General features: G+C 39.9%; 1 protein-coding gene across 2 annotated transcripts in view; it reads left to right on the top strand.

Moving 5' to 3' along the window:
• Nucleotides 1–23,451, top strand: part of SEMA3C (semaphorin 3C) — a 144,212-nt gene that overhangs the window by 59,851 nt on the left and 60,910 nt on the right. For both annotated transcript variants that reach the window (XM_038741277.1, XM_038741278.1), the window contains 2 exons: nt 12,692–12,852; nt 15,526–15,588. In XM_038741277.1, the coding sequence (XP_038597205.1) occupies nt 12,692–12,852; nt 15,526–15,588 (224 nt within the window). The remainder of the gene's footprint in view (nt 1–12,691; nt 12,853–15,525; nt 15,589–23,451) is intronic.

Below are 23,451 nucleotides of genomic sequence, written 5' to 3'. Positions count from 1 at the left end.
AATGAGAGGTTAGTCAGGGAAGGCCTCTTGGAGGAGATGTGCTTTAGAATACAGCTTTGAAGGTGGGGAGAGTCACTGCCTGTGAGATATGAAGAGGGAGGCCCTTCCAGGCCAGAGGCAGGAGGTAGGCAAGAGGTCAGCGGTGAGATAAATGAGATCGAGGTGCAATGAGTAATAAACAAATAATGATGGTATTTGTTAAGTGCTTACTATGTGCAAAGAGATGGTATCTTTTACTTTTATGGATGTTCCCAGGTGCTCACAACAGGTGCTCAATGAATCATAAAATGAAACAAAAATCAGTTAAACCTCATGAACCTTTTAATGGGAAAATTAACGTGTGACTGCTGTACAACATAAACATACCTAGGAAAGTAGGTTTCACTTTCTAATGATAATGTGCAAAGGATTTAGCTGCTGCAGCAAAAAACTTTTCATTCATTCGGAGGCCTCCTACAGCTCTTTGGCAAACTGGATGCCAATTAGAGCCCTACATAGACTTAGAAAAGCCTCTGGGTTCCAGTTTTTGGAGCCTTATTGGGTTCTCACAATACTGAAGTCCCAGGTTAAACCTGCCCCAGTCCTCTGCTTTTCTACCAAGCCCTCCATTGCAGGAAGAGTCTAGGGCACTGCCAACAGAAATACTCTGTGGCTAAGTAAAAATGCTCTTTAACTTACTAGTTACTCATTTCCCCAAGAACTTCTAGTCTAGAGGTGGCTTTCAAGTTTTGGGCACTTCCTGTTCTGTTGGGGCAGGCTGACATAATCAGGGATCATTTGCTGAGCCCCACCCTCTGGCCCACACAAGTCTCCTCACTCTGACAATTACTTGCCCAAGGGAGAGAATGAGGTCTGTTGCAAACTTCTGCCTGGCACAGGATGTATTGAGAATTAACAAGGTGTTAATTCTGGGCTCTTGAATTCTCTAGGTGAAAACTGCTTGTAAAGCCAAGCTATAATTAATAGACAAGCTGCCTATACCAAATGCACTCTAGGTACTTCTTATTAAACACCCTAAGAAACAAATTTCACTTGCTAAGGACATTCACTACCAATTACTAATTATAAACCAATTGATCATGTGTGTGTGTGTGTAGTTCAAAGTTGATGGTGTCACACGGAGTTTTCATCCCTCTGTGGCACCATGGCTGACAATCCCTTCCACACTGCACACTTGTAAAGACAGTACTTTGCTGTAAGGTTGAATTTGTTATTAGCATTTGTGTTCTGAAACAATTTTCAATTCTTCTTGGCATCACTATTTTCCTCACAGCCTTTGCTCCAGAAGAGCCACTCCTTCCTAGCTTGATTTGAAACCTAGACATTGAGATATATATATATATATATGAAAAATTAATGTCACTTGAAAGTACATATAATAATAATAATAGTATTTGTTAAGTGCCTACTATGTGCAAAGCACTGTTCTAAGCACTGGGGGGGATTCAAGGTGATCATGATGTCCCACATGGGGCTCACAGTCTTAATCCCCATTTATGTCCCACTTGGACATATCTAGTCCAAGTGCCTGATTTAGAATATGCTTTACCTACTTAGTCTAAGACTGTAGGGAACTAGTGTATTTAAATTGCCTCTGCTTACTGACAAGTATGAGCAAGTCAAAACACACTAAAAAATTTAGTACTTCTTTTGTTTAGAAATAAATTTGGAAGCCCAGAGGCATGATCACCATCTGGTCATATGCAATTTAGAAAAAGATTGGCCCCCCAAATCTCAGTGCTGATAATTTTCAATATCATCCTTGAATTCTTGGTCTCTGAGATTCTCTCAACTAATGGAAAGATCACAACATGTTCTAGGGGATAAAGAACAACTGGTTTTAGAAAGAAACAATTTTGGAGGGACAAAGTAGATCAAACTACAGCAAGAGTAAGCAGAAACAATCAATAGAACTCCTGTGAATTCAGCCAAGCCCTCTCATCTTCTATATAACATAATAGGCCATCTCCAAAATCTCATTTTATAGGCTAACATACCTTTTGGAGGAATACTGCTGAAATTAGAGCTGCTTCAGCACTTATTCACACACTGCTCTCCTCATAATTGGTGTGAGTAGTAGCTGAAACACAGTAATTCTGCAGTTAGTATCCCATAGGGCATTTACACATGTAAATATAACTCACAAAACAGACCTGATAGAGCCAGAATAATTCATTTCCATATAAGGTAAGTGTAACAATGCTATCTACTTCACAAAACCTGATTTCCAAGTTTCTGTTCATCATAGGGTTTATCCTGCTAAGATACTTTTATTAAGTACACTAATTAGCTTAATGTAATTCTCCCCCAAAGAATGTTGGGGTTTTGTGGTTTTGTCTAGTAGAATCAGACTATATAAAAACCACAGAGCTAAAGTTTAGGGGACTATCAATTTCCTCCACCTTCAAAAGAGTGTCTTAAAATCCTCTGGGGTCAGGTCAAAATTTTGAATATCTAGGAGTTTAATCACTATTCATTCTGTCTTTTGGATGACACTAAATATGCTGTGTACACACTGAAAGCGTCTACTGACTGAAATTGACCTAGCAGGGTAACTTCAAGGTGACACTTAGCTGTAAGAAATGTATGTTCGAGAAAGTGAGAGGAATAAAATTGGAAAGAAAGAAAAATCATAGAATAAAGTCAGGAAATATGGAAATTGTATCTATTCTTCAGGGGTGGCTCTCTTCCTCGACAGAAACAATGTCATGGTTGGCAAGTACACTTTCTCATTCCTTCAAAATGTCTTGAATTTAGACTGAAAAGCCATCATGTTTATGCACATTATTAAGTGAGGTTGCTTTGATTTGAAAGCTGCAGGATGATGTGGCAAGCATCTTTCATCTTGGCTTTGAATGGAAGGAAAGAGCTCTAATTTTATGCACAAACACACTCTGACGTACACAGTTTAAATCTCTTCTATAGACAGCAGTCCTTGACCTTGCACTCTTGGCAATGGGAGGGCAGAGAGAAAAGAAAGCAAGAGACTACTGAAGAAAATGACCGACATACTCATTTGAAGTAAAGGGGGATGTCTCCATTCTCCTTCACACTTCTTCCCAGTTGTTGTTTTATACTGGAGCCAAAGATATTTGTGTGGTCGTAACAATGAGCTAAATCAACCAAAATAATGATTAGAGTGTGTCTCTTCAAGGATTCTACTCCATATTGCTTTCATTACCATAAAAGTCAAATTCTTTCTATTATTTTGAGATGATATAACATGATTTTTTAGACTGCTTTCTGCACTCAAACTAAAATGAGAGAATGAGAACAGTGAAAGATGGCACTGAACAATATTGGATGGATTTAGTTAAATTTTGACTTGTCTGTCTTATTGAAAGTAGTGGGTGGTCTTATACAACCCTGAAGGAAGAATCTAGATAATGAAAACCTTGGCAAGACATGGAATAGTTATTCTTCCCAGTCAGTGGTAACTGATCATTTCTTTCTGTTCCATAGTCATAAATCTAACATTTCCTGTCATGCAAATGCAGCAATATTCATGTGAGAATATGCATAGAAATCAAGCATTTTAATTCTGCTTCTTTCTCATATGATTAATGAATAATTAAAATACACTTAAGTTCAGTGAATTTTAATTAGTCCAAATTACCACCTGATTGACACGGAAAATAGAGATGGAGTCATTATCTAACAGGCTGTGAACTCTTGTTAATGTCTTCACAGAGTATGATGTTTTCATATAAATCTCAGTGGGGTTAAGCAGGACAAGTGCTTTCTTAGTAGATTTTCCATCTCTGTCTATAGCACTGGACTGGGAGCCAGAAGGCCATATTCCTCATCCCTGCTCTGCCCCCTAACCGGCTTTGTGAGTTTGAGCATGTCATGTAATCTCCCTGGGCCTTAAATTCCACACCTGTAAAATGGGGCTTAATACTTGCCTCTTCATACCTAACAAGAATGTTGTGGTGCTAACAGGAAATAATGAATGGGAAAGCACATTGGAAAAATGATGATGCTATACAAAGTGTATACTTAGTAATGCAGGATTTCAAATATAATCTAGGTGTTGGACTTCCATTTGCTTTATTTAGTTCGATAGATTCACAACTGCCCTGCTTAGCAGGAGAGAGAAAAAAACAGAGATTTTAACAGGAGTTTGCAGTTACAGTGTTTCTTCATAGGCTCATTCCTATGTGACATAAGAATGTGACATGGTCCCTACTGCAGAACTCTCAGAGTTGAAATCAATGTGTCACCAATGAAAGAGTGGGGAACACACAGACTTCATTCTGATTCATAGCAAGGAAGTGACTTCCCCAGGGGGATTCAGGGTGGGACAGTGCCTCCAGGGCCTTGGTGGATACCTGCTAGGACAGGGTCTATCATTCTTTATGAAGTTGGTATGAGAAGCAGTGGGGTCTAGTGGAAAGAGCATGGGCCTGAGACTAAGAGGACCTGGGTTCTAATCCCAGCTCTCTTCTTATTTTCTCCTTAACCTTGGTCAAGCCATTTAATTTATCTGTGTCTCAGGAAATTCAATAACTGTTTTCCCTTCTACTTAAACTGCAAACCCCTTCAAAGCATTACTAAGGTCACATCTCCTCCAAGAGGCCTTCCCTAATTAAGCCCGGTTTTGCCCAGCTCGCTGTTCCCTCTGTGTCATTTATGCACTTCAATCTGTGACCTTTGGACGTTTGCTATTTGTTCCACTCCCCAGCCCCTACAGCAGTTAGGTGCATATTTTTAAATTATATACTATAAATTACTTATTTGTTCATATTAATGTTTGTCTCCCCCCAGAGAGTAAGTTTATTAATAATAATAATGATGGTATTTGTTAAGCACTTACTGTGTGCAAAGCATGTTCTAAGCGCTGGGGGAATACAAGGTGATCAGGTTGTCCCACCTGGGGCTCACAGTCTTCATCTCCATTTTACCGATGAAGTAACTGAGGCACAGAGAATTGAAGTGATTTGCTCAAAGTCACACAGCTGACAAGTGGAGGAGCTGGGATTAGGACCCATGACCTCCGACTCCCAAGCCCGTTCATTTTCCACTGAGCCACGCTGCTTCCCATATGGGCAGGGAACATCATTTCTGGTAATTCTGTTGTACTGTACTCTCCCAAGCATTTAGTCCAGTGATCTGTATATAGTGAATGCTCAATAAATGACTGGTTCCCACCTGATTGACTTGTAACTACCCCAGCATTTAGAACAGTGCTTGACACAGTCAGCCATTAATAATAATAAAAATAAAGGGGCAGCTGGATTAAATAGTCTTTCATTATTATCTTGCACCCACCCCAGAATTCAGGATAGTGCTTGGCATATGGTAAGAACTTAAATACCACAGTTATCATGATTATTATTAGTTGCAGAATCAGTAACTGTGGTAATTGTAGTAAAGTGACTGAGGCTAGTTTGGAGGACTTCGTTTACTGGCCCAAATCAGGCAACGCTGAACAGCCAAAACACTGATTGCACAACACTAATGACTTTAGTCCTACATAGAACAGAACCAGGCATGGCGGAGCAGGACAGGAGCCAAGTTCAGAAGACAGTGTTGCACCCCAGAAGGAGTCAGGGCTGAACATACATTCATTCAATCATATTTATTGAGCACTTACTGTGTGCAGAGCATTGTACTAAGCACTTGGGAAGTCCAAGTCAACAACATATAGAAACGGTCCCTACCCAAAAACGGGCTCACAGTCTAGAAGGGGGAGACAGACAGAACTCCTCTGTCCTCAGCTCAGAGGTTCTACCCGCTCCAGAAACTGTCCTAGCCTAATGAGCATTCTGGGCTGTGCTGTCTCTTGGCAGGAACTCAGGTTAATTTGGAGAGGTCTGTGGGGAGGAGCTTGGGTGTTCAGCTCCCACTGCTACATGGGTGGGACCATGTCATAGTTATTCAAACACCCAACCCTATGATGTTAAGATATTTCCAGGTCACCCTACAGCAAATTCCAGCTGGCCTTTTTAACGTTAGGAAAATTAAATTAATCAAGGATGAACAAGCAATGTTTTGGCTGCCAGCATTTTGCGTAGCATGGAAATCTGGGCAGTGAATAAAGCCTCCAAACTTGCCTCTGTCATTAGGACGTTGGATCATTTAACTCTCCTTGGTTTGGTTTCTTTCTATATAAAATACTCTCCAATCTAAACAGAGATGAAGGAAATGCCTTGGAAATACTTGGAAAGTGTCTCGATGTTCTGTAGTAAATCATTTTTCAAGTCTCAGAGTCTAGGTAACGAGGCGAGTTCACAAAATCTGTATTAGGGTCCTATATGAAGAGTGGAAAATTCTTAGTTGCAGGTGCTGCCATGGTTACTCAAATAACTGGGACCTCTGTCTGGATGGAGCCATTTCCAGGAAGTACTGGCCTTAGGTGATTTCAGTGGGGCTGAGGGAAATGCCTATGCACATATTCTTGGGTCATGTCCTCATAATAACCTGTCTGAGACGACACATTCTCTCTTTTCCGGAATGTCTCAGAGAGTCCGCAAGGGTCTTTTTGTCAAATAAACCAATTTAACCCAGAAATTGTAGCTGCAAAAGTTGATAAATGTATAGAAGCTTGACAATCCTTTAAAAAATTAACCTTTTATTTGATTATCTGGATTTGCCTTTTCTGACTGCTTCCTGCCTATTCCCTGACTCTGAAAATTGTACATATATATACTGGCCAGGTGTCAAACTGGAGCCTGCTGCCCCAGGCCTCGTGTCAAAATCTATATAATTGAAAGTCACTTGCTGTCCCCTGATATCTGTAGTTGTAGTGTGCTTCAAGTGTAAACCTACTGAAGGACACACCTATCAAAAGAGGTGCTTCTCTGTCACCGGGACAGGATTTATGATAATACACAAAAATTTGTAAAGCAATTTCCAGCCTCTCTAAGCTTCTACATCTCTACCCCACCTCCCCTTCTCTCTGGTGATACAATGCTTCATTGTTGCAGTTGGATTAGCAGGATTACTCTCTATGCTCTTTACTGATTGCCCAATGAAATGCCACTAAATATTTCTCCTCACTGACCTCCCTGTCTCTTGTCTTTCCCCACTCTAGTCCATACTTCACTCTTGCTGCCCAGATCATTTATTTCTAAAAAAACAACAAAAAACAAGTTTAGGTCACACCTCCCTTCTCCTCAAGAACCTCCAGTAGTTGCCCAACTGCCTACACTTTAGACAGAAACTCCATACCATCGGTTTTAAGTCACTCAATCAGCTAGCCCCCTCCTACTTTATCTCGTTGATTTCTTACCACAAATCAGCTCCTCTTGTGACAAGTTACTCACTGTACCTCAATCCTGCCACTCCCATGCCCTCCCTCTGACCTGGATGGAGCTCGCTTTTGTTTCATATGACAGACCACCATTCTCCCTACCTTCCAAGCGTTATTAAAAACACATCTTCTCCAAGAGGTCTTCTCCAACTGAGCCCTCGCTTTCCCGACTCCCTTTTCCTTCCATGTTGTCCATGCACTTGGATCTGTGTACTTAAAGCCCTTGAAATTTATCACACTATCAGGAAAACTGGCTACAAACACTGTTAAACTGTACTCTCCCAAGCACATAGAACAGTATTGTGCACACAGTAAGTGCTCAAAAAATACTACTGATTGACTGATGGACAGTAATCAGGCATTGAAGGAGACCTCATAACAACCCAGCATCCTCCAGAGTAGGGAATATGAGTCAAAGAAAAGAAACACTAATTTAAATTGGGATTTATTCAGGGAGCATGAAGAAATAATAGCCTTCTAAAGGATGTGTCACATCAAAGATTTCAAATGAAATCAGTTTTGGCTGATGCTACTTTCTTTGGGAGTACTTAAAATGCAAAATTTTTCCCCTTCTCTTTCCCTCTCCATGGGATTTCAGAAAGATCTCAGTGTTTGACATCTGATACCTCCCAACTTCTGGCTAAGGAAAAGGCTGTTTTTCTCTGTCCCCTTAGATTTGCCATCCCCTGATATGACAATCATTCAGGGGCAATCTATCTATCCTTGTTCTGGTCTTTCCCCTTCAAGTAACAGCCAAACCTCTGTCGCTGAATCAGTTTTTAACCAGTGCCTCCAAAAGACTGGCAGATGACTGAAGCTTTTGTGACACATCACTAATTCTAAAAGCAACTCAAATGTAAGTTCTTTTATAGCAAAACCCAGCAAAGGAAAGAATCCTGTGAGCAGTAGTATTTGGGAATTCATTCATTCATTCAATTGTATTTATTGAGTGCTTACTGTGTGCAGAGCACTGTACTAAGTGCTTGGGAAGTACAAGTTGGAAACATATAGAGATGGTCCCTACCCAACAGTGGGCTCACAGTCTAGAAGTGGGCTCACAGTCCTCCCCAGTGCTTAGAACAGTGCTTTGCACATAGTAAGCGCTTAACAAATACCATCATTATTATTATTCTGAAGTCGGTTGGAGGTCAGAGGTCATGGTGGGGGTGGGGTCAGCCGGTGATCCTGACGTCGGGTGGAGGAGTTGGGGGTCAGAGGTCAGAAGTTGTTGGGGGGGGGGTGTCAGTCAGACGGTGATCCTGATGGGGGGGCAGGGGCAGGGGTCAGAGGTCAGAGGTCGTTGTGGGGGGGTTGGTCAGCCGGTGACCCTGACGTCAGGGTCGGAGGTCATAGGTCAGTGTAGGGGCACGGTGGGGGCGTCAGTCAGCCGGTGATCCTGACCTGATGTCGGGCGGTGGGGTTGGAGGTCAGAGATGGTTGGGGGGGTCGTCAGCAGGTGATCCGGATGTCGGGGTCGGAGGTCATCATCAATCGTATTTATTGAGCGCTTACTGTGTGCAGAGCACTGTACTAAGCACTTGTTGTGGGGGAAGGTCATTGTGGGGGAACAGGGGTCAGCCGGTGATCCTGGCGGCAGGGTCAGAGGTCGTTGGGAGGGGGTCGGTCAGTGAACCTGCTGTCGGGGTCGGAGGTCAGAGGTCGCTGTGGGGGAACGGGGGTCAGCCGGTTTGGGGAATGCAAATAACATGCATTTCAGCCCAGCATTTAGAACAGTGCTTTGCACATAGTAAGAGCTTAATAAATGCCATTATTATTTTCATGATTTCCTGAAAAGTCCTACTTGTAAAAGTGATTTATTGAGTTCTTTGGGGAATATAAATAAATTCAAAATAATTATTAGCAAAGTTTACATACCAGGTTGGAATTTATAGTAAACTATTTACAAGAACCTTTTTAACCTTAAGAAAATTATTTAAAAAATAAAATGAACTTTTAACTATTTATCAACCATATCACTTTTTTTCTTCCTACAACTATTAATCCATGTGCTTCTAATAGAGACTTTCTGGGAATTGACTTTTAATTGGACAGACAAATAAAGTATCCATAACTTCTTAAGTGGCTTGCCAATTCTTGGCGTTTCTTAAAGGAAACATAGAATGGTGCACTGTTCTGGAGAGGTGGTTTCCTGTAGGTCTTATTTTATAGAGCATTTGTGTGTGTGAAAATGCATAGGAGAATAAGCTATCAACTTTATCCCTAAAATTACATTTCTTAATTAAATTGCCTAAATTATTTCAAGAAATCCAATTCCAAATTCATAACTTTCTTTGATAGAGAATAAAAGTTAGACTTGTGCAGTTATGCTTGTAGGAATATATTACAGGATGTACAATGATTATTAAATATTAAAATCACTCAATATGCCAAGTAGCTTAACTTGCTACTTACCTAAGTGGTTCACACTTTGATGATAATTTTATCATTGGAAAGTTTGGATAAGCCTCCTGAACCACTGAGGAAATTTTTAAGAGTGATCCTGTGGATTTCAGGTAAAAATATTGCCCTGCCAAGCATTGTAACTTTGGAAATTTTGGCTTAAGAAAATAGAACAACTTTCTATCATGGGGAATGCAATAATCACTAGAACTTCTGGAAAGAGCATGCAGTGTCAATCCTGGCCTGGATCTTTAATTCTGCCCTTTGAGAAACACTCCTTGCCCAAGCAGTGTTCCATTGATGGACATAGTGAAAGAGAGCTGAACACTTTCTCTCAGAAACAAATTTGACTACCTGTAGCCTTATCACCCTTTCTCACGGTCACGCCTGGAGAGTTTCCAGTACTCTACCAGTCTCAGCTACGGGAAGTGAGAGTCAAGCAGAGGCATATCTATTCCATTCCTAGCTTGGCCAGTGGCTAGCAAGTGGAAGGCAATCTGCTACAAGTCAAAACTCACCCAAGCTGGGCAGCAATGTCATGGGAGAGAGTCAAGGGTGGAGACTCAAGTTTACTGTGCAGAAGGAAACAATGGTAAACTGTTTCCATATTTTTACCAAAAAAAACTCTACGGATACACACCCAGAATGATTGCAGATGGAAAGTGGGGCATTCCGTGAGAGATGTGTCCAGGGTGTGGCTATGGGTCAGAAACAACTCAACGGCATAAGACAAGACAAGCCTTATCACACCAAACAATATGCCAAGTCCTAAGAAAGGCTGGAGGAAATTCAAGAAAGCACTGAGCATTAATTTGGTCAGTTGAGAGGACTGGAGTTGCAAGATATTACACTGCATTCCCATTTGGGTCAGAATTTTGCCTCTGACATGCCATGTCCACATCAAGACCAAAAAAAATATCATGGGGGAAAGAAACCTCTGGCTCTGGGGTGATAAAGCTACATAGAAATGATCATTTCTGAAAAAAAACCCACTGCCTCCCTAGAATTTGCGGGTCTCAAAATAATGGTCAAGAAGAAAATTAGCCTCTTGACTGGAACAGTTAAATTCCGTGATGAAGTACTTGGCTTAGAAAGAAAATCAAATCTTCAGTCATGAATATTGACCTTATTAATTCCACAATACATTCATTGTTTTCAAAGGTCAATTGCAAATGCACTTGGGCAGTGTGACGGATTGGTCGGCGGGAACTGGGCTTTAGCGATTCATTTACTGGCTCTTCGTAGTAGCTGCAGGTCTTGTTCTCTGCTTCATTCACAATATTGTTTTGAGGTTTGAGTGAATGGCTCTTTGAAGAATGCTTGATGATTAAATCTATTTTTCCAGTCCTGCTGATGGCTCATTTAGAAAATCGCACCTAAACTACACAATGGCCATTTCAAAGACTAGGTCCTCATAAATAATAATAATAATGGCATTTGCTAAGCGCATACTATGTGCCAAGCACTGTTCTAAACGCTGGGGGAGATACAACATTATCAGGCTGTCCCAGGTGGGGCTCACAGTCTTAATCCTCATTTTCCAGATGAGGTTACTGAGGCACAGAGAAGTTAAGTGACTTGTCCAAAGTCACACAGCTGACAAGTGGTAAAGCCAGAACCCGAACCCATGACTTCTGACTCCCAAGCCCGTGCTCTTTCCATTAAGCCATGCTGCTTCTCTCTAAATGAAGGAAGCAGCGTGGCTCAGTGGAAAGAGCATGGGCTTTGGAGTCAGAGGTCATGGGTTCAAATCCTGACTCCGCCACTTGTCAGCTGTGTGACTTTGGGCAAGTCACAACTTCTCTGTGCCTTAGTTACCTCATCTGTAAAATGGGGATTAAGACTGTGAACCCCCCGTTGGACAACCTGATCACCTTGTAACCTCCCCAGTGCTTAGAACAGTGCTTTGCACATAGTAAGTGCTTAATAAATGCCATTATTATTAATAATTATAATAATCAATGATAGTGATGACTCCCCTCAACATCAGACATTGTCTTTCAAGGTCCCATGAGAAGTAGTGTGGCCTAGTGGAAAGGCCTGGGAGTCAGAGAACCTAAGTGCTAATCCCTGCTCCAACATTTGCCTGCTGTGTGACCTTGGGCAAGTCATTTCCCTCCTCCATGGCTCAACTTCCTCATCTGTAAAATGGGGGTTCAATACCTGATCTCCTTCTTAATTATACTGAGAACACCACTTGGGACAGAGATAGTGTGTGATCTGCATATACTCTACCCACCCCAGAACTTATTATAGTGTCCCTCACAAGGTAAGAGGTTTACAAGTACCATTTGAGGAAAAGAAAAAAAAAAAATGAGGAAAGATGTGTATGCAGAACCTCAAACTGCAATTATCTTCACACAATCTAATCATTTGAGGGTTTCAGGACAATTACACCGATTGTCATCTCTCCAAAATCCTAATGAAGTCAAAACATGTGTCAGATTTGGATTTATTTTCAGTTCCTCTATAATCCCTAAAACTTTAAAAACATAGATTTGCTGATTTAATAGCCTATCAGCCTTAAAGACAGTAAATAGAAATAATATTGCATTAGTTAAGCAACCATTCTTCAGAAAGCATTCTTAGAGAAGCAGCATGGCTCAGTGGAAAGAGCCTGGGCTTTGGAGTCAGAGGTCATCGGTTCGAATCCCGGCTCCACCAATGTGTCTGCTGTGTGACCTTAGGCAAGTCACTTAACTTCTCAGAGCCTCAGTTCCCTCATCTGTAAAATGGGGGTGATGACTGTGAGCCCCACGTGGGACAACCTGATCACCTTGTATCCCCCCAGCGCTTAGAACAGTGCTTTGCACATAGTAAGCGCTTAACAAATGCCATTATCATCAAAGCAAAAATCTTCTTAACATGAAAAAAATGCAGGTGAAAATAAAAATGCAAAATGATATTTAATTCATTAGAGCAAGTGGTAAATATAGTTTGCTCTTATTCGGAATCATTCAAAGGGACCTCATTAAACATTAAAGGCAGCCATAAAGCCAGAAACTCTTCATTCACTTGTGGTATTTACTATTACAGAGCTGCAGGAAACCAAGACTTTTGAACATTACAGCCTATCCCACAACCCTTTAGACTACCGGATATTATTAATGGATGAAGATCAGGATCGGATATATGTGGGCAGCAAAGATCACATCCTTTCTCTGAATATTAATAATATAAGCCAAGATCCTCTAAGTGTAAGTTCAAAAAACTTCATTCTGTCTCATTTTGACTGCTTTTCTGCAAATCCTTTTATTAATGAGAAATGTGTATTTCATCAGACCAAAATCAGGCAAGAGTCTAGTCTATACCTCATTCAACAGTTAGTACTTGTTTCATGTGTAACATAAGCCGAATCAAACTAATTCTGTTCAAAAGCACTTAATGCATTTCATATAATTTGTTTACCTTAAAAATGATCTCTGAGGGTTATAATCAGTTTCCCAAGGAGCAGCCTAAGTGTAGAGGACTGTTCTGAATTCCCTATCTTCTGGCCAAGATTTGATATATACAAAGAATTTTCAGTTTCTTGAAAGTTAAACTACAACCTCCTCACCTTTGCGGAAAGCTCCTGTTTTTCCAATAATTACCCTGATATAGGGTTAATGGGTTACCAGTGGAGGAGTAAAGTATTTAAGACTACCTAACATCCCTTATAGTGTTTCAAATCATTTGAGGTTAAATAAAGGATGTGGGCAGTAGTCTATCTCTCTGACTGGTTTAAATCTTTAATTTGGCCTCTTTAAACATTTTATTTTACCTTACATCTTAATAGCTATAGGCATTTCAAAATGAAGTGACATCTTGATATTTCTAAAAAAAGATTTGTTGATATAAATGTTACTGTTCATATAAACAAAACTTAATTGAAATCAATTCCTCACAGTATAAATGACAATTCCTCACAATCTTGGTTAATGGAAGCCATTACATGTTCCAAACGTCATTTCCTCCAACAGACCCAAAAGATCAAAATGTTTCAATAAAGATAGTTTTTGGCATTAATGCTTAATAAATATTAACTCAACATTTGATGGCATTGTAAAGTGAGAAATTGAAAGGTTAAGATACATTTACACATTGATGTTTCATGCCAAACAAATTTAAACTAATAAATTTCATACTCTGGGCCACATTCTCTCTGAAGTCTGATATGTAACTTCATTTCTTGTCTGAATAGGAATCAGTGGTCATTATGGTAGTCTATTCAGAATTATCTGATCCCTTGAGACAATTGAAGCAGCTCCAGTCACTTACTCCAATATGATTTCATCCAACTTAAATGGGGGAATAATCAAACAGGCATGGAGTTGAATACATTTTCATCTTTTTCCTGACTCTGAGAGGGGAGTCCAAAATCCCTATGGAGTAAGGTGTCTCTGAACTCTCTTTTAATAGATGAAGCTCATGTCATTATATATATATGCCATAAACAACCACAAAGTACTTTAATGATGTTGCTGGGAAAATTTTCTAACTCTGATTAAACTTCCTCCCCTTTTATGATGGGATAATTTGGAAGAAAATTCTCAAATAATGATCATACAGTTCATTCAGCATTTTCCAGCAACCTGGAATTGTAAGGTGGGGATCTTCATGCCATTCCATTTGATGGAATCTGAGGTGTAAACCACCAGGCACAATTACCAAATTCCAATAGGTGGCTAGGAGAAGTCATATTCCAGCTCAACCACTGCATCAGCCACCTTGCTGACTTCTCTGGTTCCAAATCCATACTTCACTCTGTTACCTAGACCATTTTTCTAAAGGCATCATGCTGTACGTGTCTTCCTACTCTTCAAAAACCTCCGATCATTGCCCGTTCTTCTCGGCACCCAACAAAAATTGGAATGGTACCATCTAAAATGCTTCTCACTGAATTAAGCCATTTCATTTGTGGAATTGAGTTAAGCTCTAAGATAGCTGAGCTCTGTATTTACAATGTTAATTTATCCTTTGGGATAAAACTAAGCATTGTCCCAAGGCCTATGGCCATCTGAGAAACTGCAATTTTATGGTAAGAGCCACCCCAATTAACTAAACAGAATATAATGCAGCCTATCACTTGAAGTACTTGTAGTAATAGTAGTATTTATTAAGCCCACTGTTGATGATACAGTACAAAACACTTAGGAAAGTACACTACAATGAAGCGGCATGTTCCTTACCTCAAGGAGTTAAAACTCTAATGGAAGAGACAGACAAAATATTTATAAATAGAATAATCAAAACAAGTAAATGTACTGTTGAATAAACATACCCAGGTGTGGAGGGAGAGTGGATAGCTATGTACTCCTGCTTTGGAACTTCTCATACTCCAAAGAATGGGGAAGAAGATGCATTTTACACCAGGAACTGTCTGGTTTCTACTTCTCATGGTCCATCAGGTATTTAAATTGACCCTGCCATTTGGAAGGATACTTCTAAAAGTATCCAGAAAGTCCTGGTTAATAAAACGTTTCTTCCGGTAGCTGATTGTACATGGAATTGGCATAGAATCAATGCTTTTCAATTTCACCTCACTGTTCCCCCTTTCTTCTTCATATAACTCAGTGTCCACATCTCTAAATTGGTTGGAATAGTTCTCTTATTCACTTTAATTGTGGAGATCAATGAATTAATGGTTGCATCTCACTTTGAAATGCAATACACACTTCTATTTTATCTCCTATGCATTGGCCATCATTATAGTGGATCCCCAAGAGTAGGCTTTCCTGTAAAATGGAAGGCAATGATCTTTGGGAAAATGAGCATGGAGCAAGCAAAGATGTATCTTGAAAGAAACCTGTTAGTCTAAACTAAGAGGAGATGAAGAATCTTGTGTTGATCCCAGTGAGATTATGTAACCTTTATTTTTCTTTCCAAAACAGATTTTCTGGCCCGCATCAACCATCAAAGTTGAAGAGTGCAAAATGGCTGGAAAAGATCCCACTGTGAGTTACAAAAAATAAAAATAAATGATTTGGCCTTTGAGTCAGAATACTTTGGGAGCAGCCAAGAGAGAGACAAACAGTTCAGGGGGATTTAAATAGTCTGTTGGACACGTGGTAGGAGTGAAGCTTCATTGAAAGTTCAGGCTTATGTCTTCAAACCTTCTGTTTCTTCAGTCCTCCCAACAGAGTACATTTGTGCCTCACTCACGCTGGCCACTGGACTCTGACTGTTTGTAATGGATTTCAGTAATAATGCCTGTTCCAGTATCTTTTAGAGGATAAACTGCAGACTCTGAACTAACGATAATGAAAGGATCTGGAGTAGCTCCCAGATGGAGCTGGATGGGTTTTTTCATGGAAAGAATCTTTGCAAAATGGCGATGGTTAATCTGCATGTTCTATTATTACTCTCAGCATTGATAATAGAAGATGGCTTTTTAGTACGGAACAGAAAAAGCAAGGGTAGGGACCTGTTAGGCAGCTGGGTTCCCACCCATTTGTTTTCTGTGGAAATTTTTTTAAAAAACTAAGGTAACATTGAATGTCAGCATTTCTAATAATAAGTAATGTGTCCTAGTGAAAAGACCTCGGGGCTGGGAGTCAGAAAACCTGGGTTTTAAACCTGGCCTGTCATTTGCCTGCTGTGTGACCTAGAGTCAACTTCTCTGTGCCTCAGTTTCTTCAACTGTCAAATGGGGATTAAATGCCAGTTCTCTCTCCCTCTTAGATCATGAGCCCCATTTGTGACAGGGACAGGGCTGTGTCTGATGTGATTGTAGTGTATCTACCTAAAGTGTTTGACATCATTCTTATTATTAACGTTAAGTAGAAGCAAGTCAGTTAAAGCTAAACCATATTTCAAGTCACATTTGGTTTACTCACATTTTACAAGCCATGGCAATGCAGAGCATAAAATTACATCTAGCTCTAGCCCCAACATACTGACCTTCTGCTGGAAAGAAATTACGCAGGGAATTGACTCAGGGGAGGGCGAGCAGCTGAATGCAACTTCTCACTGCTGCTTATAGCAGTGCTTTCTCACCGGTCAGTAAGGTTCGCATTAAAGCAAAATGAACTGACAGAAACAACTGGTGAGGAGATTCTCTTTCAGAGCTGCAAGAGGCTGAGATCTATGACTGTCCACTGGGACCTGCCATAGTCTGCACAGGGAATCATGGTCAAGACATGTACCCAGCTTGTGACCCTCCCTTTTAAGGTGGATATAAAGCTTCACTCTAAGTTCATAAGAGCCAAAAATAAGGTTACAGGTAGCAGGCCTTGTAAAGGAATTCTAAAATTAAAGAGACCAATTTTTTTAAATGATATTTGTTAAGCCCTTACTATGTGCCAGCATTGTACTAAACACTGGGATAGCTCCAAGTTAATTAGGTAGACACAGTCCCTATCCGACATGGGGCTCACAGTCAATCTCCATTTTAAAGATGAGGTAAATGAGGCACAGAGAAGTTAAGTGACTTATCCAACATCACATAGCAGACAAGTGGAGGAATCAGTATAAGAACACAGGTCCTTCTGATTCTAGGCCCATGCTCTATCCACTAGGGTAGAAAAGCAGCATGGGCTAGTGGAAAGAGCAAGGGCCTGGGAATCAGAGGACCTGGGTCCTAAATGCCAGCTCTGCCACTTGCTTGCTGCGGGACCTTGGACAAGTCACTTAACTTCCTGTACTTCAGTTACCTCGGCTGTAAAATGAGGATTAAATATCTTTTCAAAGTCTCCTACTTGGATTGTGAGCCTATTTGATGCCACAGGCACCATATTTAAAAATCTGGCTCCTCATGATGCTACATACTCCAGGGAAGGATAAGAATGGGGTAAAAAAAGCTAAGTGCATTCCAAATAATTATGCAATATCTAATCCCTCAATGCCTTTGTCATCTTCAATTTTGCCCTAAGTATTTTTCCTATTACTATGTGTCACATCATGTTGTTGAATTTTACTAAGCTGCTTGCCTCAATAATTCCCTGCAACTGAAAATTCCACAGAAGGTTTCTTGTTCATTGCAAAGCTTTCCAAGCCTAACCTTAATGTTCCATAGCCTTGAATTCTGCCCTGGATCTCCCTTTCTAGAAATTGCCATTGATGTGCTAAAGACTGGTGGATAAGTCATTTATCTCAAATTCCCTTCAGTATCACAGGAAGTATTTTCCAAATTATTTAAAGCCATAATTTGATACAGTCCCATTAATCCTGCTCCTTTTCATAAAGATACAGAGGATTTAAAATGCTGTAAGCTACACAGTGTGTTTATTAAATTACTAGCTCTTGAGTTAGTTAATAATCACTGGTAAATGCAAATTTCCTTATCAATGAGAGTTTCATAATCATCTCTTAGAAACTGTTCTTTGGAAATTATTACAGTGCATACTGATACACATTTCAGAATGCAAGGTTGCTTTTTGGATGTCTGCAGTTTCAAAACTGCATTTTACAATTCCTTTATTTGTTCAGCAATAAAAATTACATGGACTCAGTATTGTGTTTTGTTATGTTGCTATGGTAGAGAGCAAATTTATCTTCAATAAAAAAATAATAATTTTCCAGGATGATTCAGACATACAATTGAATCTAGTTGTCATTAAGATTTACTAAGGAAAAAGAAATGCTGGATTTATTAGCACATAATCCAATATAGTATTTTTAATTAAATCCCAGATAATAGTGAATTCCAATATCCTTCATCTGGAAAACAGTTTGAAAGTAAATAGGCAGAAAGATTGTTTATTTTCCCAATTCAGATAAAGATAGCATCATTTTTTTCTTTTTTTGGCAGGGCACCTTGCAGGGGTGACATTCACAATTCCCCAAGACCCAACCTGTTTGCAGAATTCCCTTTTTCTTTGTATCCATGTGGAAAACAAAATATTGACACCACCTAAAATTTCTAATATGGAGGAGAAACAGTGAGCTTTACGATATGCTTTAAGGAAGGACTGGAGGCTAGTTCTGAAAAAATTGCCCAGATTTTTTCTAGAAAAAATTTACACCTTGTCAACCTTATTAAGACTATTAATTATACAGTAGGGGCTTAATTATAGAGTGTAGGCTACTAATTACATAGTGTAGCTATAATTAATTATAGAGTGTAGGATACTACATATCAAGAAGGTATGTTTTCATTAAGGGAAAAATGTATAAAAAATAGTTTTTTTTTCTTCCACGTTGAACAGTATTTCACATAGCAATACATGTGAATTCTAGACTGTGAGCCCATTGTTGGGTAGGGATTGTCTGTATCTGTTGCCAAATTATACTTTCCAAGTGCTTAGTACAGTGCTCTGCACACAGTAAGCGCTCAATAAATATAATCGAATGAATTGGTCTGCATTGCCACTATATAAGAAAAAAAAAACTTTGATTTTTTTTATACTCTGATGTCTGTGGTGATTTTCATAGTGGATTAGGTAGTCTTAAGAGAAACCTTCATACTACTATCATCCTGACAACTCAAAGTGTTTTACATTCCTTGGGCCCACTTACAAGGAATTGGCTTAGCCTGTGCCTTATAAAATCAACTGGCTATTTTAAGCCATGAGGATATTCCTATATCTAGGTGTGGATAATCTCTAGTCCAGTCACCAACTACAAAGGAGAGGAGACATTCCAATTGCCAGCCATATTCACAGCAGTAACGGAGCACCTTAGTGGACACCATCCCTGACTTCAAGCAACAAACCTGCAATACGTTAAAAACATGGTCTTTGTCTTCAAGAGGTTTACAGGCTAATCGAGGAGAAATCCTGAAAAGACTGAAGCTCCTTATAATTAGATTCACTAGCGTATAGGCTTCTTGAGGGCAGGAAAAATGTATATTAACCCTATCATATTGTACTCTCCCAGGTTCTTACTACAGTGATATGCACGGTACTGTATGCACAGAGGAAGCACTCAGTAAATAGTACTGATTGATTATAAATTCCTTGGCAAGTAGGACTGGATCTTTTGCAATGCCTTATCAAACTACTTGTGTTTGCTTAACTTTTACTATGTGCCAAACACTGTATGAAGCTCTGGGGTGTCTGCATAATAATTAGGCCAGAAACTATAATAATGTTGGCATTTGTTAAGTATTTACTATGTGCAAAGCACTGTTCCAAGATCTAGGGGGATAAAAGGTTATCAGGTTGTCCCACATAGGGCTTACATAAGTCTTAATCCCCATTTTACAGATGAGGTGACTGAGGCTCAGAGAAGTTAATTGACTTGCCCAAGGTCACACAGCAGACATGTGTTTGAGCCAGGATTAGAACCCATGACCTCTGACTCCCAAGACCATGCTCTTTCCACTGAGCCATGCTGCTTCTCTGCACAAACTATACTTGTGCAGCTTGAGACTCACAACCTAAGGAGGAGAGTGAACAGGTGTTTTACATATGAGAAAACAGGCACAGAAGTGAAGTGACTTGCCCACTGTAACAAAGCAGTGGCAGAGCTGAAATTAGAACCCAGGTCCTTTAACAAGCCTATGCTCTTTTCACTAGGCCACTCCGATTCCCTTTCAGGGAATTACTACTGTTTATTGATGCTCTTAATATTGTAGTTTGCAATCCATTTTTATTGAAGTTTTTAGATGTCTACTGCACTTAGACTGTGTGATCCTCAAGTGGGAGAGGGACTCGATTGGCTCTGTTATAGTGGTACTTACCTCAGTGCTTAACACAGTGCTTGCCACAGAGAAAGTGCTTAAAAGCACAGCTAATTTAGTTCTATGCCAAACCAAACTACATTATTGTTTGTTCATTCATTCAATCATATTTATTGAGTGCTTACTGTATGCAGAGCACTGTACTAAGTGCTTGGGAAGTACAAGTTGGCAACATATAGAGACAGTCCCTACCCATCAACGGGCTCACAGTCTAGAAGGGGGAGACAGACAACAAAACATATTAACAAAATAAAATAAATAGAATAGTAAATATGTACAAGTAAAATAGAGTAATAAATCTGTACAAACATATATACAGGTGCTGTGGGGAGAAGAAGGAGGGGGCTCAATCTGGGAAGGCCTCCTGGAGGAGGTGAGCTCTCAGTAGGGCTTTGAAGGGAGGAAGAGAGCTAGTTTGTTGTCTATTACATAGACGTAAATGTCCTCTGTATTCAAAGATGACATCGCCGGAAGCAAAGTTCACTTATGGGAGCAGATGAAACCCCTTCTCCATAACTGGCTAACGTACCTAAAATAACATGGTTAACATTTTCAAAGTCTGTGACTTCTTTTTCAGGTCACGTGCACCAGTGATCCATCAGGACACTTTTAAAAGGAAGATGCTGTTTGGCAACTCTTCCCATAACTATATGCTTTGGTTTATTCTCTGCCAAAATATATGTTTGTGCTCTGTGTCAGACTATGTAACATGCCACCTGTTACTATTCAGCAGGAAGAACACATTAGTAGTTATAAAGCACAAAACTGTCCTTGAGTCCTTACAGGGACTGGAAGAAAAAGATGGATATATTGTGAAGATTAAGGAAACTATAGCATGTTACACAAATTCATTAGACTTCTTTATAAGAGAGTTCATGAACACTGTAATCACCAGCATCAACAGTGTTTGAGCAACATTGATTGAGCACTTTTTGTGGGCAGAGAACTAGATTAACCATTTGGGAACATACAATGGCAATGAGACATGTGGCACCTGCCCTCCAGGAGTTAATACTATACATCAATCACCCTTCTAATCTTGAGTGTTAAATTGTGTTCATACAAGGAGGTAGAGGTATTAATTAGTCAATGAGTGGCATTTATTGAGCACTTACTGTGTGCAGTGCTCTGCACTCAGCCCACAGTAAGCACTCAATAAATAACATTGATTGTATGCAGAACACTGCATTTGCAGGAAACTGCAATGCAATGGAGTTGCTAGATATGATCCCTGCACACTAGGAGATTTCAGTCTACAGGGCTACTCTCCTTTGTAAGCAAGAGAGAGACAGTGTGGTCTAGCAGAAAGAACAAGGGAGTGGGATTCAGGATTCTCAGGTTCGAAACTCACTTGGGCTGTTGGAGGATTTTAAGCAAGTATTTTAAATTCTCTGGATTTTAGTTTCCTGTGAAATGCTTGCCCTAGGTGAGAAATGGGTGGTACTATAAGCCTGGGTGGAGATAAGAACTGCAACCAAGCTTATTAGCTTGTACCCTCCCTAATGCTTGAGGCCATTACACATTTTGAAATTAATTTTTAATTATTATTATTATTATGATTCTTCCTTTCTGATTTATAGTCACTTGGTAAATAGTATCTGTTATTCAGGGGAATCTGGCCCACAGTTGGATTCTAGAAGACACCTTTACCAGGTGGCCTCAAAAATGTTTGCTTTGCTGACTCAGTCTTGGCTATTATTGAATATGTCTTAGATATATGCTTTCCTGGGCAAATTTAGGCCAAAGCTATTTTTGTTTCCTGAAAATCCATCTCCAGTCCTGTAAACACACATCTCACATGAGGAGATGAATATAGATACATGACCTGCAGGTGCTCAACTGTTGGAAGGCGCATGCTCACCATCAGTGTTAAGAATAAATTTCCCCTTGGTGGTAACAAGAAAGCAAAACATCCTTTTTGCTCCTTTAGAGGAGAGCTTTGGTCCTCTTCATCATTTTTTTAAATGGTATTTGGTAAGTGCTTACTCTATGCCAGGCACAGTACTAAGTGTAGTCACAAGCTAATCAGGAATCATGTTGGATGTGATCCATGTCCCACGTGGGGCTCACAGTTCTAATTCCCATTTTATAGATGAGGTAACAGACACAGAGAAGTATTTTACCCAAGGTCACACAGCAGAAAAGTCATGGAGTTTGTATAAGAACCCAAGTCCTCTGACTCCTAGTCACATGCTTTTTTTCCATGAGGCTGTGCTGTTTCTCTTCCACATTCTCCAGACAATCCAAGGCACAGACTTTATGAGAAGCAGTGTGGCTTAGCCAAAAGAGCTCGGGTTTGGGAGTCAGAAGTCGTGGGTTCTAATCCCCGCTCCGCTGCTTGACAGCTGTGTGACTTTGGGCAAGTCACTTAACTTCTCTGTGTCTCAGCTACCTCATCTGCAAAATGGGGATTAAGACTGTGAGGCCAACATGGGACAACCTGATTACCTTGTATCTACCCCAGCGTTTAGAACAGTGCTTGGCACATAGTAAACACTTAACAAATACTATAATAATTTTTTTATTATTATGCCTATGAATGTAAGGAATTTAGTCATCTGCCCGCAAGCTCCTGTTCAATGTCTTAAGAATAGTCCTCAATGGATTTACCATGCACATAGTGCCTGTTTTTCATTCTGGAAATATGGAGAGGCAGTTTGTGGACTAATGGAAAGAGTACAGTAATGGGTGTCAGGACTTGGGTTCTAATCCAAGCTCAGCACTTTCTATCTGCATGAACATGGACAAGACAGTTAACTTCATGTGACTCAGTTTCCTCATCTTTAAAATGGGGATTAAATGCCTCTCCCCCTGACCCCTTTAGATTGTGAGCCCCATGCAGAACAGTGTCTGTATCCTGTTAGATTACCTTGTATCTTCCCTACTACACCACAAATATGAACTGGGCTTAATATTTCCTGGATCTATGACATAAAACAAAAATGATATAAATCTGTTATACCAAATGTTATCTCATTTAGTTGGAATTTTTTAAATCACAAATTGAATAGGAGAATAGATCTAAAGTGACTTCATGGCCAAAGTCTGGCTGACAGATTCAAAGAGAGATAATCGTTTTACTCTTTAAGAGAATGTAAAAATTTTGATTGAATGCATGGCTTAAGAGGGATAAATATATTTTATAGCAATTCCAAAGTGTCCTCATTGAAAACTGTGAAAACTACACATTTATGTT

Source organism: Tachyglossus aculeatus (genome assembly GCF_015852505.1).
Source record: "Tachyglossus aculeatus isolate mTacAcu1 chromosome 12 unlocalized genomic scaffold, mTacAcu1.pri SUPER_6_unloc_1, whole genome shotgun sequence".
In the NCBI taxonomy this organism is placed as follows: Eukaryota; Metazoa; Chordata; class Mammalia; order Monotremata; family Tachyglossidae; genus Tachyglossus; species Tachyglossus aculeatus.
The sequence above is the reverse complement of the archived record's forward strand: the minus strand, read 5'-3'. Positions and strand labels throughout refer to the sequence as shown.